We start from the raw sequence: 14,823 nt of genomic DNA, 5'->3' as shown, positions 1-14,823 counted from the left end.
TTCAAATAGATCGACAACGTTTATTCAATTGCTTTGAAGGTGCAGTAGCACAAGTGCATGTTTCTACCTGTGGCCTGCAAGCTCCCTGCCACTGGCCTTGCTGCTAGTTGCAGTAGTTTTCCAGTTGGTAGAGGGAGCAGGTGTTGTGGCAGCATTGCTCAACAATCCCTCGCTTCACTTTCTGAAATTCCTCTGGCTGGAAGGGCAGGTCTCCTACTTCACCGTGCAAAGGACCGCTCACTGACGGGGAAAAAAAGGGTAAGCCATGGGACATCACAAAACATCATCTCTGGATGCTGAGTCCTGCAGACACCCCCATTTGAAGACACCAGATTTTTAAGCCAGAGTTAGCTGGAAAAGTGAAGTTGCAAGTTTCCTTGGGTTGATGCTGCTGTAGCACCTTCAAGCTCTGTGTTTCCTCTCCCAGAATAATCCTATGGTGCCCAGAATCCTATGGAGTGGATAGCAGCATGAGGTACAAAGGGATACGGGGGCTTTACTGAGGAATCTGTGTGGAGAAGAGAAACCCTACACACTCCCTGGGGTAAGCCGCAAGTAAGTAAGGTGATAAAATGGGCCATTCTGCTCCAGATAGATGAGTTGCTTGGGACTGCATCCCCATCTCAGCCAGTTACCCACTCTTCAGGGAGCCAAGGCAAACAACTGGGATGTCCCTGGGATTGCAAGGACAGGCCAGTCCTGGGTCTGGATGCATTTCCCAGCTGGTCCTGAGCAGCCTGTTCCTGTTGGCTGTCTGGATGTAGCCTCAAGATGATGGCAAAAGAATTTGTGTATGCCCATTTTGTCAGCTGGGGACAAAGTTTTAGAAGGAATGGTAAATTGGGGTATCTGGAAATAGACAAAACTCAACAAAATGCCTCATTTGCTGGTGGGAGCTGAAAAACTTATGAACAGAACTGTTCAGGTTTTAGTTGTCCAATGAAAATACAGAAAATGGCAAATAAACCAGTGATTTTTCCTGTAGGGAGAGAAGACACCATAACAAAAAAAAAAAAAGAAGAATATGCATGGAAAGGAAGAATGAGACATGGTTTCTAGAGCAATATGAAAATACAGCACAAGATGCAAAATCCCCAAGCCCCCACCCCAGAGCATGATGCAAGGAACGAGGCACAAGAGTAACAAGAAATCATTGTGCTAGTGTGCAAGGGGGAAGATTCAGGAAAGATTTTGCCCAACATTAAGTAGAAGAGGAAATAGCTAGTCAATGTTTTGTGATTTACTTGTCTTCATCCTTCAAGCTGGTTGTGAGCAGACTAAACATAACCAGCTTCTGTGACAAAGAAGTGGTGGCTCAGTCAAAAGTCCTGGAAACAAACCCAGAGAGTCCTCAAACACTTTCAAACTGGTTGGCCTTAATTGAATTCTCCATACAGTATTTAGAGAATTTGGATAACAAAATTTCCAACCCACTCATGGTGGTCTTCAGAAACAAATAATCAGGGAAGGGAGCAACTAACAGCCCAGCCGGCTATTCAAAACGAATCATGAAAAACTCTTGTGCTTGTTGGGTTCTTAGAGGAGCCAAAGCTGAAAGGAGCTGTGATGTCCATTTCTAGGAGAGACATTATCCTTGCTTTACAGCTGGAGCATTACAGGTCCTAGTCCCACTTAGATACAAACACCTTATTGAAGGGGAGCTCTCTGGGCTGCCTCATCCTACCTGTGTTGTCTCACAGACACAAAGTGCTGAACCAGAGGCAGTGACCCAACACCACAGGGTGTGCAGACATGTCTGTCATCTCCTCCTGCCTCCTGGCTCACACTTGTCAGTGGTCCAGGAGTCCTAAAAAGGGGAACCAAAGCAGCATTTCACCACCATAAAATAAGAGAAGATATAAAGCTGTGAGGGCTGCAAGCCTCTTGAAGAGCAAGATGAGTACTAAAAATTACCTTAAAAACTGTAAAAGCACTGAAAAGACAGAACGCTGTTCAGTAAGAAATGGGAAAGATGCTAAAGGTAGGCAGGTCATTCAGGATGAAGGTTTGACTGTGGTAGCTGTCCTCCAAGGACTGCTGATCCACCTGAAGGCAGTCTAGGGCATCCAAGGGAGGCAGTGATCACTGTCAATCAACAGTGCAGTGCTGCTTTGAAAAAAGCAAGCTGTCTGTGTAGACAGTAACGTGGTGTGAAAAACATGCAATATTGTTCTTCCAGTTTTCTCTACTTGGCAATAACAAGGCCTCAGCTGGAATTCTGTGGGCTTCTCTAGGCATCATCACCACTCAGTAAGGATGTGGATCAAGTGCAGAACAATTCGCATGGACAGAAATCTAGAAAATATGACCTCAGAAGGTAGTGGGAGTGTGTAGATGTGATTTAGCTGAAAGCAGGTTAAAACAAGACATGGGAGCATCTTCAAATATTTTGAAAAGCAGCCATAAAGAAGAAATGAGTAGACTCTTCTGCATGTCCACTATGGAGAGGACAAGAAACTATTTACAGTAAGGGATGATCAGGTTGATACTGGGAAGAAACACTCAAGAAGAAGGTCAGTTAAACATGGGAACAGGTGGCTTCAGAACGCAGAAGAAGCTTTCTCACTGAAAGTTTTTATGAACACACTAGACAGGCACGGATCAGAAATAGGATAGGGACAACTGATCCTGTCTTGGTTCAGAAAGAGGCTCCCTGAGTTCCTTCCACCTTCATCTTCTATGAATGCTCCCAGGCCAGTGTAACGGCCACACAAAGAAATAGATGAGTTTGGGCTTTCAGGCACAATTCCTTTTGCCTCATAAATCTTTCCCTGCCTGCCTTCCCATCTGCCTTTTTAACCTGAAGAGCTTTTCATTGGCAGTGTGATGCTGTTGGTATGCTAAAGGTATTCCTGGAATTCCGCATCAAGGACATTCCTGCTGTCACTGTCCAAGACAGGCAGTTGTTATATTTTGCATCACATAACATACAACCGTGTTCACTTACCTAGAGGCTGCTTAACATCCCGTCGGGCTTTGGGGGAGTAGAAGAACCCCCTCTCTCCACACACCAGGTAGAGAGCCTCCACCAAGTGGGAGCCGCAGAGGTGCTGGGTGGCAGCTGCGTGGCTGGTTCCCGCTCCAGAAAGAGCAAGAAGGGCCAGGAGAGGCAGTGATAGGATCCAGAGAGCCATGGCTAGCAGGGTGACGCCTAAGGTTAAGAAGCAGAAGAGACACTGGGAGGTGTAGGAGGAAGAAATTGGTTGTCATCAAGCAAATTATGTCCTTCAACTCCTTGGGCAGGAAAATGAGACCAAAGTAGCAGATGGACCTTATAAAGATGCCCTAGTTTGAGGGGAAAGGAAAGCTTTCTGCATCGTGCTTTACAAGTCACAGTGACTAATGATCATAACCAGAAGCCCACCTCTATCCACATGCTCATGTACGTCAGTCCTGTCCTCCCTGCTGTTTTTCCCCCAAAGGCCAAACTGGACTGGAAAAGCCATCCCACCAAGTCCTGTAGCACACGTGCTCAGGAGAGCCGAGATAAGCAGAGACCTTCAGAGGAAAAACCCTCTCTGACAGGTCATAAAGGCCTGTTACTTATGATGATGGCCCAAGAACAGCCCAATGTGCTCAAAGACCTGAGGAGACTTGATCTAACAAGCTAGCAGGTGTCACCACCACAGCTACATCAGCTTAAGAAAACAGCTCTAAGAAACAGGTAGAAGCTAAAAGGGTCCAATCAGACTTACCTGAAGAAGTGGCTGTGAGAGATGGAGAGAAGTTCGCTCTGAGAGGTGAAGAGTGGTTGGTTGGTAGTAATATGCCTATTGTCTCTTTCCCATATTTATATGCTTTACATTGGCCCAAATAACACAAGAGCTAGTGCGAGCCCCACCTCCTCAATGACACTCTAGCCATTTTTTTTTGCTGCTTGTGCACATTAATTTCCCTCCAGGTAGCATCCACAGATCCTTATGCAAGTTAAGATAGAAGCAACAGTGCAGTTTCCATCTCATTTCATCTGACCTGTTTTTGCTTCCCTGAAGCTCTGTCCTGAGCCATCAGTGACCCTTTTAGCGGGAGATAATGGTGCTATTACAGCCACAATGATTACTAATGACACTAATGCTGGCAATAGGCACTGCTGGCATTGAGGTAGCTCAACAGCTGTTTCTAAAATGTAAAATTAAAGGCAAACATGTTAATATGTTTGACTTATATCACCTTGGAAAGTATGCAGCGATGGGACCAAGTTGTCGTGAGACCATGCCGCTGTCAGGTGTTAGAAGAAGGGAAAACACGTTATTGTGCTGAGGCTATCTGCAGCCCCACTCACTGGCCACGTGGTGCACAGTGAGAGACACGCGTCCACAGCTTGGGCTGGGGGAGAAATAACATCTGCATTTAGCAGGAGACGTTTGGGTGCTCATTTTAGCTCAACATGGTGCCATAGTTAGAGCATTTGAAGTTTTGTATGTGAAAAAAATATGTCTTTCTCCCTCCACCCACTGAAAGACAGGTCCCCTCCATCTGCCAGGTGCCCCTGCCAATTCCTGTTTGGGATTAAGCAGAGCAGAGATTGAGTATCTGCCATTTGCAAGTGAGAGCTCAGCTTTTCTTTCTGGGGCTCTGCCTGAAACTGTGTCTTCAACACCAAGAAACATTTCTGGTAAATTCCAGTGAAAGCCAGGAGATAGCCGATTATCTCCGTTCTGGCTGGTAAGTTCACTTTCAAGAGGAGGCAATGAACCAGGGTGGTCCACTGCTTTCACAGGTCTGATTCTGGCAACAGATCTAGGTTTCTCTCTCTCTTTCACAGCATGACCCCATTTTTCTTTTGATGTCTCCGTGACTTTTCTGTCACCAATATGCTTGTTCATTTTTGTGCTTAAAGTATGCTTGTTTGTGGGTTGTTTTGGTTTGGGTTTGGTTTTGTTTTTCCCAGCCTGAAAAGGACCATTTTAAGTGCTGGGGATGAGATGATCTTCAAACTTTCCCTCTAGATTTTGAGACTACAAGTGCTCAGCACACCTGAAAAGGAGACATTTTCATCTGCTTGATCTCTGCTGCTTGTTTAACTTGGTATAGGCCTGATTCCTCATAAACAGTATAAATTAGGAGGAAGTTCACTAAAATCAGCAGAATGCCTTGGGACTTAAACCAGACCCTTGATTTCTTGAGTAGCCAAAGCAACTCCATCCATCAGCATCTAGGAGGCAAGAAGTCCCATATGTCCCTGTCATGGTTTTAAGTGTGAAATATCATATGGTTGCTAAATGACTGTGATTGCAAAAAAGGCTCATGAAAGGTGCTAAATCTCTGATGAGCATACAGGGAGGGGATTCATTTGCTCAAACGGATGCGAGACAAGGTTATCAGTTACATCCCCTGGTATGTGGGTCTTTTGGCCTCCTGCTAATAAAGCCAGGTTGTGATGCTCAACTGGAGTTAATAGCATTTCTGCACTATGTGTAACATTATCTCTGTCTCCCCCTCAAAAAAGATATTGGATGTACTTGAATGACCTAGTGGTATACCCATGAAGAGGGTCTTGGGTTTCAGCAAGATGTGAGTACAGGGAATTCACTTACTCAGACTTTCTACCAGAAGAAGATGGGGAATTAGCAGCCACACAAGATAAAGCCTGGCATTTTACCCCAATTGAAGTAGGTTGTCAAGGCCAGGAGCAAAAGCCTTGTGCTACTCACATTTCCTCCAGAGCAAAGATCCCCCACCCAGCATCTCACATGAAGGGAACAACTTAGAGAATCACCCCACAGATGCCCGTAGCAGTCATTTTCTTGTGGTCACCACACTGCATGAGGTCCAATAGACCTCTGTCCAGTGGTGAACTTGGAAAGGCTCCAGAGCAGGATGTTCCCAAGTTAATCACACACTGAGATATGTCCTTCAAGGTTTCCCTTCTTGAACTTCTGAACATTACCTGAGCTCACCTGAACTCATGTTTTATTAACAGTAGGACTCTGTCCACTATCTTCTCCCTTCTGGGCAGCTTCACTGCTAGTCTTTCCCCTTCCCTGGGGCTTACCCCACTGTTGTCACAAAAATGGCTATTTTATTTTGTGTTAGAAGTGCCAAGTCTATTGCTTCTCTTACTCTTGGCTAACTAAATACTGGAGGTAGCTTTGAAAAGCTCATGGCATTTCTGCAGCATGGCCCAGCAGGGGAAGGGCTGACTGTACCCGAGCATTCAGGAATTCCTCTTGGCTCGCTGTAGTTTGGGTGCAGAAATAAGCCAGAATATTTACTGTAAGGAAAAAAGTTATCACACTGGCTCTAAGTTTAGCAAGAACTATTCTGGTTTTTTTTTAAGAAGTTTCCTACTATGATTTTTTTCCCCCTTCAAAAATACAATCACTTTGATTATTTATTGGAAACTGTATTTTCCTACCATAAATGGTCCTTTGGAATATGAAAAATGTTGTCAGTGATATAAATGGATATAAAACGGATATAAACTGTGGAAAAGTTTTTCTTAGAGGGGAAACCTCCCATGTCAGCAGCGAACTGAGAGAGAAGGCCAACAGGGGAGCCTGTTTCTTGATGGAAAAGCTTTTCCTACAGAAAAATCTCAGCTCACTCCTTCTAGGCTGGGCTTCCTTATGGGTTTCATGTGGTTAGGCAGTGACCAGCTAAACACTCATGCATTGTTTCAGCTATGCATGCCTCCCGTGACACACACACACCCCCCCCCCCGGATGGTTCCTGATGGGCTCACTTGGCCAAAGGGTGGGAGAGGCTGGGTAGGAATGGGCTGCTCCTGACTCCTGCCCTTCATGCTAAACCACCTCCAGACGTGACTCGAAGCCACCTCCTTCACTCACATCCCTCCAATCCCGAGTGGTTGCATCAGTGGGAACGAGGTTTAGGCAATCCCCAGTGTCATGTAATCAAGTTTTACAGTCCGTTGCCAGCACAATAAAATCTTTACTACTGTAGATGTCTAGCATTTTCGAACCCTGTCCTGAAAAAATAACAAGTCCACTACAGGGGGACTAGTTAACAATTACAAGTTTGTGCAAGTTTTACTGACAGCAAAGGTCAGGTCTGGAGGCAAGCAAGTTCTTGGAAGGACCCAGGAACCCCAAAACTCCACTGGCACCCCCTGCCACTGCTCTCACACTCTGCAGCCACCAGTGAGGCTGCTCTGCCCGTCCCCAGATGTGTGCTGCCGGGAAAGCAGAGCAGAGAGCAACACAGCAGTGACCGCCTGCCTCCTTTTCTCCGCAGGGCAAGTTTGGTGACTTGTGAAACAAATATTCCCAGAGGACGCACCAAGGAGGCACTTCCTGCCAATACACCCCTGTGTTGCACCAGCAGCCTGAGACGCCAAGAGGAGTCTGCATGCCCGAGAGCAGCTTTCAGGGGTTACCAGCGCCTGGGAGGTGCCACCAATAGCTGGGGATGTGTAGTTGGGACAGTGTATTCAAGCATATGGGCTGTTTGAGCATACGGGCTGTTTAAGTTAGGTTTTCACATGGCACAGGGAATTGGGGACCCATCAATTGTTGCCTCCAGGCTTTGCTCTGCTCATAGCTGGCAGCATGGCATGGAGTGGGGAAGTCAGCATCCTTGGTGCTCCTTGTCTCTGTGTGGCTTCCAGCAGCTGTGCTCCCCTTGGCATGTCCAAGCACCCATGGCGTGGCAGCATGTGACCACCCCACCAGTGGCAGTGGTGCAAGTTGAAGGGCAAGGATATGAACCTGGCACCAAAGAGGGTCCATAATCATGGGAATACTTACAACCAAATCCTGTGAGGCTTGCAAAGATATGTGGCAGGTGGGGCAGCTGCCATGGCCTCCGGAGGGAGAGGGGGCTGCTATTGCAAAGGGTGAGGCTCTGTGGCTTATCTGGAGGCAAACAATGAGAGATGCCCTTGCTTAAAAGGGGCATTGTGCAAGCAGAGAAGGGGGCCACTCACTGGGATACAAGTAATCTCAGCTTCTTCTACAAACTAATCCGGGTGGCCGCCTGGGTGCAGGGCATATGAGCTGGCCCCATCGCATTGCCAGACATCAGGCACAAGGGAGACACTCCTGCCAGACTGTGGATTTCACAATTTTCCAGGCTCTTCCAGGCCAGGGACATTATCTTGTCACTTAGAGCACAAAGGGTTGATTCATAAAATGGAGGGTGTAATCCAAAACCCAGTGTAACCAACCAGGTCTGACCCACTTCGGATTAGCTGCTAACAGCAAAGAGGTCCTGAGTACATCCACATCTCTGGAGTTGCAGCTGACTGGTAGAAGGTGCTCCAGGGAGCATCTCCAAAGAGTCAGTAGCTTTCAAGTGCTCTATGGTTCTGAGAACAGCCTCCTGTGACCCAAGCCCTCTGGGTACCCCTCCTGAGCACATCACACCTCTTGGCAGGTAAATGCTGACCTTCTCTAGCCCAGATCACTGGGGACTGTGGAACACGCAAATTGGTTTGGCTGCACCTTGCTCGGGCCTCCCTGGCTTCTGCAGGCTCAAATAGCTATACAAGTACAGCTACCCAAGCAAAATGGACCAAATTTAATGACCTCTAGAGTAAAGCTCCCAAAAATTTTTCCCATCCACCTCTGGAAAAGCATATGCAAGGTTATAAATATAGATGGAAAAAACACGTATGCTTCTTTTAACACTGTTAAAATATTACTGGCTGCATATTTTCTGAGAAGGTAGAGGAGAAAATAGCACCTAAGAGCTGCTAATAGTTCCTAGACACAGCTATTAGCAGACTCAGCAGAACAAATCAGTTTGTTTATCAATGAGGAGAAGATGAAATCTGTGGCTATTAATGGCCCAAAAGTAATCCTTGGCATAGATAGAGAAACATTAGAAGAGGTGGTGAAACACTGCTAGAGGACAAGTAACGAACAACAAAAGTAACAAATAACTTTTGGAGTGGAGCAGTGCTGGAAAAGTAACTTGATTAGCACCAATTAAAAAATACACATTTTCAGCACTGACACCATATCTGTCCTTCTTCATGTCATGGAAGTCCAGAACAACAACCAAACAGGCTCTTGACCTGGCCCTCAGGAACAACTATGAGAGGGGCCGTTAGTCCCTCAGGGTGCTTTTTCCAGCGTCCATAACTGTAGGCACTAAAGTCTCATGGTGTCACCACCATGGCTTCCACAGCAGGTGGCATCATAGGCACCACTTGGAAAACAAAGTCATAGATGACCTAGATAAGCCTTTGGTAAAATAGGGAAGGAGACCTGGTCTTCGGTCATGATGCTGGAAAGCATGGGCAGGCCACCAGAGAGCAGCAGACATAGCAGAAAGTGATGGGTGCTAAAACCAGCCGAGGCAGCAAAGAGATAAAGAGAGAAATGCCAGAAAATGGATGAATAGTTTTCAGTGGCTCAGGCTGGATTTGTTCCCTACTGTAAAGTGGTCTCAGGAATTGAAAATAAATGGTCATGTTGCTTCCGTGTTTTCTGCCACTGCTCATCTCCACAGCTGTGGATGTACTGTGGACATCTGCCACAGTTTCCCAATGATAAAATTGGGGTCTGGAAGTGATACTATAACAGGACATTGTGGAATAATGTACTCGTTCTTGCACCACACTTCATGTCAAGTTTAAACATGAGACCCTGTTTTCTGGAATAAACTTAACTTTAAAAACCCTTGTTTTGCTATGAAGATGCATTTGGAGATTTTGGCTAACACTGCCCTGATGCCACTGTCCCCAGGTGTCCCTTTTCTCCAGGACATGTGGCTTGGAGGTGTCTTTCACTCCTTTTCTTTCGCAGAGTGGTCTGAGCTTCAGCACTTTGGATGCCTCCAGCTGGGCTGGCACCTGAGACAGGAGTTGTGATTTCTTCCTCCTTCCCCCTCACTCCCACAGCATCACCCACATGGGAACTGGTGTTTGCTGACCAGCACAGCTCTGTGCCAAAGGGCCTTTCTGAATACAGCATCCAGCAGCGAATAAAACCCAACCCACTGCTGCTCTTGTGAGCAGTGACTACTCTCAGGTATCCATCTTCCTGGTGTTATCACTAGCTACACTGGTGATTCCTAGCTCCTGGGATGCTCCTTCAGAGCTGGGAGGTGCTGAGGACTTGCAAAAGGGTTGACACCCTTCCCGCTCATGGTTGGCTGGACCCCACAGTAGAGTGCTGTGATCTCCCCTGCCAAGGCATGGGGACTCCCAAGTCCCATATCATTAATTATCACCGGGTAAGTGGATTGTTTTGAGCACTTAAAGCTACTTTAAGGATTTGGATGCACACCGGTAACTGGTCTGTAGGCTTGCCTATGGGTTCCTAGACAAGAAGGTGTAAATCCTACTGATAAGGCTTGTTAGTATTAAGGGGCTTTGGAGGGGAAGGCTGGGGGTGTTTGGAGCCAGGCACAGGGATCTCCAGGGGCTGGGAGGGGTGAGCCCACCGCTGCAGCCTCCTTCTTCTGCTGGGGAGCCCCTGGCTGGGGGTAGGCACTGGGGTGCCGTGGGCAGTCGGGGTCAGGCTGATTTACAGCAGTGGAAGAGCCGGGGCTGTTAATTCAAAGTTGCCGCTTATCGGCGTTTAGAATGTAAACTCCAATCTGTTGGTTAGCGATTTGGCCTTTGCTGTAAATAGAGGGGCCCCGTGCTCTGCTGTGACATTTTTGTCTTTATTATCTTGTCTCAGCCTCCAGGGGAGGTGGGAGAGTTATTTAAGGCTGACCTTAGTGGAAGGAAAATGAACAACTCCCTTACCCCACCCTGTTTTTCTCTCCATAACAACTGTTGCATTGAACTATCTGTGTGAGATACTTAATCCTCCACCATCCCTGCAAATATTTTGTAGATCAATTCACCCTGCTGTGCCTAGAGAAAATAATGGCAAAAAGACCAAGTAGTACTATTGTTAGGAGTGAAAAAACAGATGTTTGCATCGTTATCTCTCCCGGAAAATCAGTGAGGATGGGCCTTGACCCTGTCAAATGCTGGAGCTCACCACTGAGCCTGTCTTGCATCGCTGTGGTTCAGGTCTAATTCAAACCTACATTTCACATGAGCTTCAAAGCCAGTTGCTCCACTCCAAGCAAAACCTCTGAACGTCACGTACAGAAACACATGATAGTGGCTGTTTTGTGCTGGAGGGAGTATTTTGGATTTGGGGAAATTTAGATCAGGACCCAAACCCTCTACAGTTCTGGAGGAGAGGATATAGGGGATGCGCAAAAAGTCTGGGTGGGCCCCACCGCTTTGGGACATACAGGGTTTGGGGAGGCTTGAAGTATAGAGATCAGCATGTGCATGTGCTCAAGCTGCTCCAGGGTGATATACACCATGTACAAGATGCTTTAAGGGAATTAATTAACAGAGACATCAAGAAACCCTCATTCATTTGAAAGACACACTTGGAAGTCTGAAAAATGTCTAATCTCCAGACACTCATTTTACTGACCTGCCACCACCAACCCTACCAGCTGCACAATGAGAGTGCTGCAAGGATATGGTAGCTCATCTGGCATGCAGCCACATAGGGTTTTAAATCCCTTACCTAATTTCTGCAAACCTCTCTATTCATTTAAAAAAAAAAAAAAAAGGGCACACACCCGCCGATCAGTTTTTAAGGCATTTCAGATATTTTCTGCTTTCAGTCATGTCAGAAAAATGTCAGAGGTCCTCTTTTCCCTAGAAAACCTGTATTTTCCCAAAACACCTTAATGAACAAGTGTAGGAAAACTGAAAACAAATTCTTTGCAGTGGAAAGAGCAGTACCTTTTCTGGTCCCTGGGGGTAAAAACAAGTCTGATTTGAGCTGGATTAGAAGTACAAATGACAGCTCAGGTCAGCCACAGCCTCATCCGAATCAATTCGTTTCCGGGGGGATGGTGCGTGTGTGTGCACATACCTGTGGCTACAGGATCTGTAAATAATTGAGTTCTTCTGATCCTTACCATCACAGCACAAGAAGAAAGATTTGGTCCTGAGGGGGCTGACAGAGGTTCAAGCCCCAGATCTGCCACTTAGACGCTTCTTCCCAAAGCTGTTTAGGCATGTAATTACTTTTCAGGCTCTGCGCCTGGTCTGAGTCTCTCTGATTCTCTGCCTTCTTTTATCTGTCAGCCTTTTACAGGGACAAGAGTACTCCTCTACTTCCCAAGCATGTAATGAAGATGAATTCATTACAGCTGTAACACTTTAACAACACTGTGAAGATACAGGGTATCAGTACAAGTCCTAAATTAGGAAACTCCCTCTCAGAGGGTGTTGGGGTGCCTGCATTCATGGTCCGGACCTGTGCAGGCGATGCATTAATCTACTTCTGTCCATGATTTTGGAAGGGATTTAACCAGAGAAAGAGTATGACTTTCATGTTAAAGCCAAGTTAGCAGCAGTGACTGGAATTAGTTCCCTGAAACATAATGGTAACTCTGGAGTAGCAAATACTTCTGTGGCCTTGGGCATCTCTTCTGGTCTCCGGGGGCGCATTCCACTTCCTGGGCATCCTGTATGCCATCCACCACTCCCACATGGATGCAGCAGATGCCTTGGGTCATCTAAAATAGTCCATATGCTTAAGCAAGCAGGGTTACTCCAAGAATGGTGTTCAACACATTTAGGATTGGGATTGCATAGCCTGGTTGCATGCAAACCAGACCATGTTACCAGGCACAGTGCACACACCGGTGTTCCTGCATGGCCAGCATTACTGGAACTGAACAGAAACAGTGAGAAATGCTGGGAGAGAAAGCATGTAGCGAAGGCAAACCCCCTGGTGTGTTACTATTTAAAAGAGACCTCCCAACTACTATTCCATGCATAGTTGTGCAATTGGTAATATCTTGGCAAAGAAAGGCTTAGATCAGCTCATCTGCAAACAAGGGACCATTTTCCATGTCCAAAAGTTAACATTTTGCATGAGTGCAAGTTGGGGCTCTCCTGCTGTAACAGGCCGCAGGTTGGATTTTGTGTACGGCCTGCAGGCAAGACAGCTGACTTGATTCTGGACAGCAGAAAGATGCAACAAGCCAAACTCAGGATGCTAGACCAGAAATATATCTTTTTTATTCTTAATATCATGTCAGCAGCAGCACGATTCCAAAATGAAAAATAATTCTGTTTCATATTTCTTTACACAGAGAGACAGACAGATCCACCCACAGCAGCAGCAGCGACAACAGCAAGAGACTGCTCAGCAAGGCACTGGGACACGCAGATACCAGAGGGTACACTGGGGACTGGCTCCAAGGAAGGTTTTTCTCCTTTCTTCCTCCCTCACCGGCCCATGCTCCATCTATGGGAGGGTTTAACCTGAGCTGACCCATCACCTTGGCTTTCTCCAGATCACTTTTTACAGAGTTTACAGCCACATTTGGTGAGGTCTAGGGAAATGGCATAAAGGCTTCCATGACCCACCCAAAGGACACACACTCATGCTTAGCTCTAAGCAGGCACATAATCCTACAAATCCGCTCCACTGTCAGGTAAAGGGAATTTATAGCATCTTTTGGTGGAGGGTGTGACTGGATAGATCCTCAGTCTTTTCCTCTGAGCAATCTCATTCAGGGCAACTCTATGAATCTGACCAGCTTTGTGCACAATACTTAGGGGATGCCTTAAGATGAAATTGAAAGCATGGGAAAAAAAACTAAGATGACTGAGGAAAAAGCCTAAAAACAGAAATAGTGGAGGGCTACAGGAAATCCCAACAGTATCAGAGATTACAGCAGGGGCTGTGGGCACCTCTCCAGCCCACAGGAAGCTGACGGGTGATAGAGACCAAATGTTCCCTGATACGGGAGAGTGGATGAAGGGAAACTTGAGGATACGGTGCTTCTAGTAGTGGGACTGGTATGGGAAGCAACAATAATCTGTGTCTAGTGAGCCAGGGCAACATCAGAATATCAGCTGCTTCAAGGGAAAATTGTGTTTTAAAAGACTCTATCAAGTGACTTGAAATAAGTTTGTCTTTAGAAAAGGAATACCATCTAGCGGCCCAAAAAGGCAATAAGGAAGTGCAATGGCAATTAGAGAATCAGATTAATTTAGAAAATGAGAAGGAAAAAACAGATGAAGTAAGGAGAGGGATTAACATATATAGTGCAGTGATTCACCCTGGAGCAAGGAAGAGCTCAAAAGGGACCTGATCGTAGCAAAAGCAAAGCTAAAATTAGACGCTTGCAAAAGCAGATTGGGATGCAAAACTTAAAAATAACTGCTGTAGCTGAAGGAAGTGGTGGAGATAACTGGATTGGGAGCCATCAGAGGAAGATGATTTCAAGGATGATATGGGAAAATGAGAGAAGAAAGAGAGGTTGAGAATAGCAGCATATCCCACAAAGACTACAAGTGCTGCCCCAGGGCAGACAGGTATGGCAGATCAAACTGCTGTAGCTTTCAAAATGAAAAAAAATATTGCCCAGGTAGGTGCAAATACGAAGCCACTGACAGAAAGTACAATAGTAGAGTGTAGAAATTAGAGAAACTGCTACAGATTTTGGATTAAATGCAGATTCAGTGGTAAATTGTTTAAAGCATGTGCTCCAACAGCTTCATTGCACATTGGGCACTTCCTTGATGAATATTTAATTATGCCATCATGGGCATTTAATCAAATTGCCCCACAGAGTGGTAAAACAAGGATGTATCTGGCAGCATTAGCATCACTCCATAAGCTCGAGGAAGAGGGACTGTCTTTAATGAACTGATGGGGAGCTGCTCACATGTCAGCAGGACATTATACCATTTACCAGCCACCCACTCCAATTGAGCACAGGTATCTCCATTGTCCCTTGGCAGCCCCAGGGCTGAGTCAGACTCCTTGAACACCGGATGAATTAGGAGAGCTAGCGGCACAAAAGCACACCCACAATTCACAGCAAATGCCCATATGGCAAAATACAGGGGAAGAAGCAGTTTACAGA

The 14,823-nt window shown here is 46.2% G+C and overlaps 1 protein-coding gene across 1 annotated transcript; it reads right to left on the bottom strand.

The window, feature by feature from the left end:
- On the bottom strand, window positions 1-3,797 carry INS (insulin). The gene is made up of 3 exons (XM_061464293.1): window positions 3,696-3,797; window positions 2,948-3,151; window positions 1-240 (listed from the first exon to the last, which is right to left on the bottom strand). The coding sequence occupies exons 2-3, from the start codon at window positions 3,132-3,134 to the stop codon at window positions 104-106; spliced, it is 324 nt and encodes a 107-aa protein (XP_061320277.1). The 5' UTR covers window positions 3,135-3,151; window positions 3,696-3,797; the 3' UTR covers window positions 1-103.
- Between the last annotated feature and the right edge of the window lie 11,026 nt (window positions 3,798-14,823).

Source organism: Pezoporus flaviventris, unplaced genomic scaffold (assembly GCF_033815535.1).
Source record: "Pezoporus flaviventris isolate CSIRO_AGI_PZ_B2104156 unplaced genomic scaffold, CSIRO_AGI_Pfla_v1 ptg000036l, whole genome shotgun sequence".
Taxonomy (NCBI): Eukaryota; Metazoa; Chordata; class Aves; order Psittaciformes; family Psittacidae; genus Pezoporus; species Pezoporus flaviventris.
This window is presented reverse-complemented; position numbering and strand designations above follow the sequence as displayed.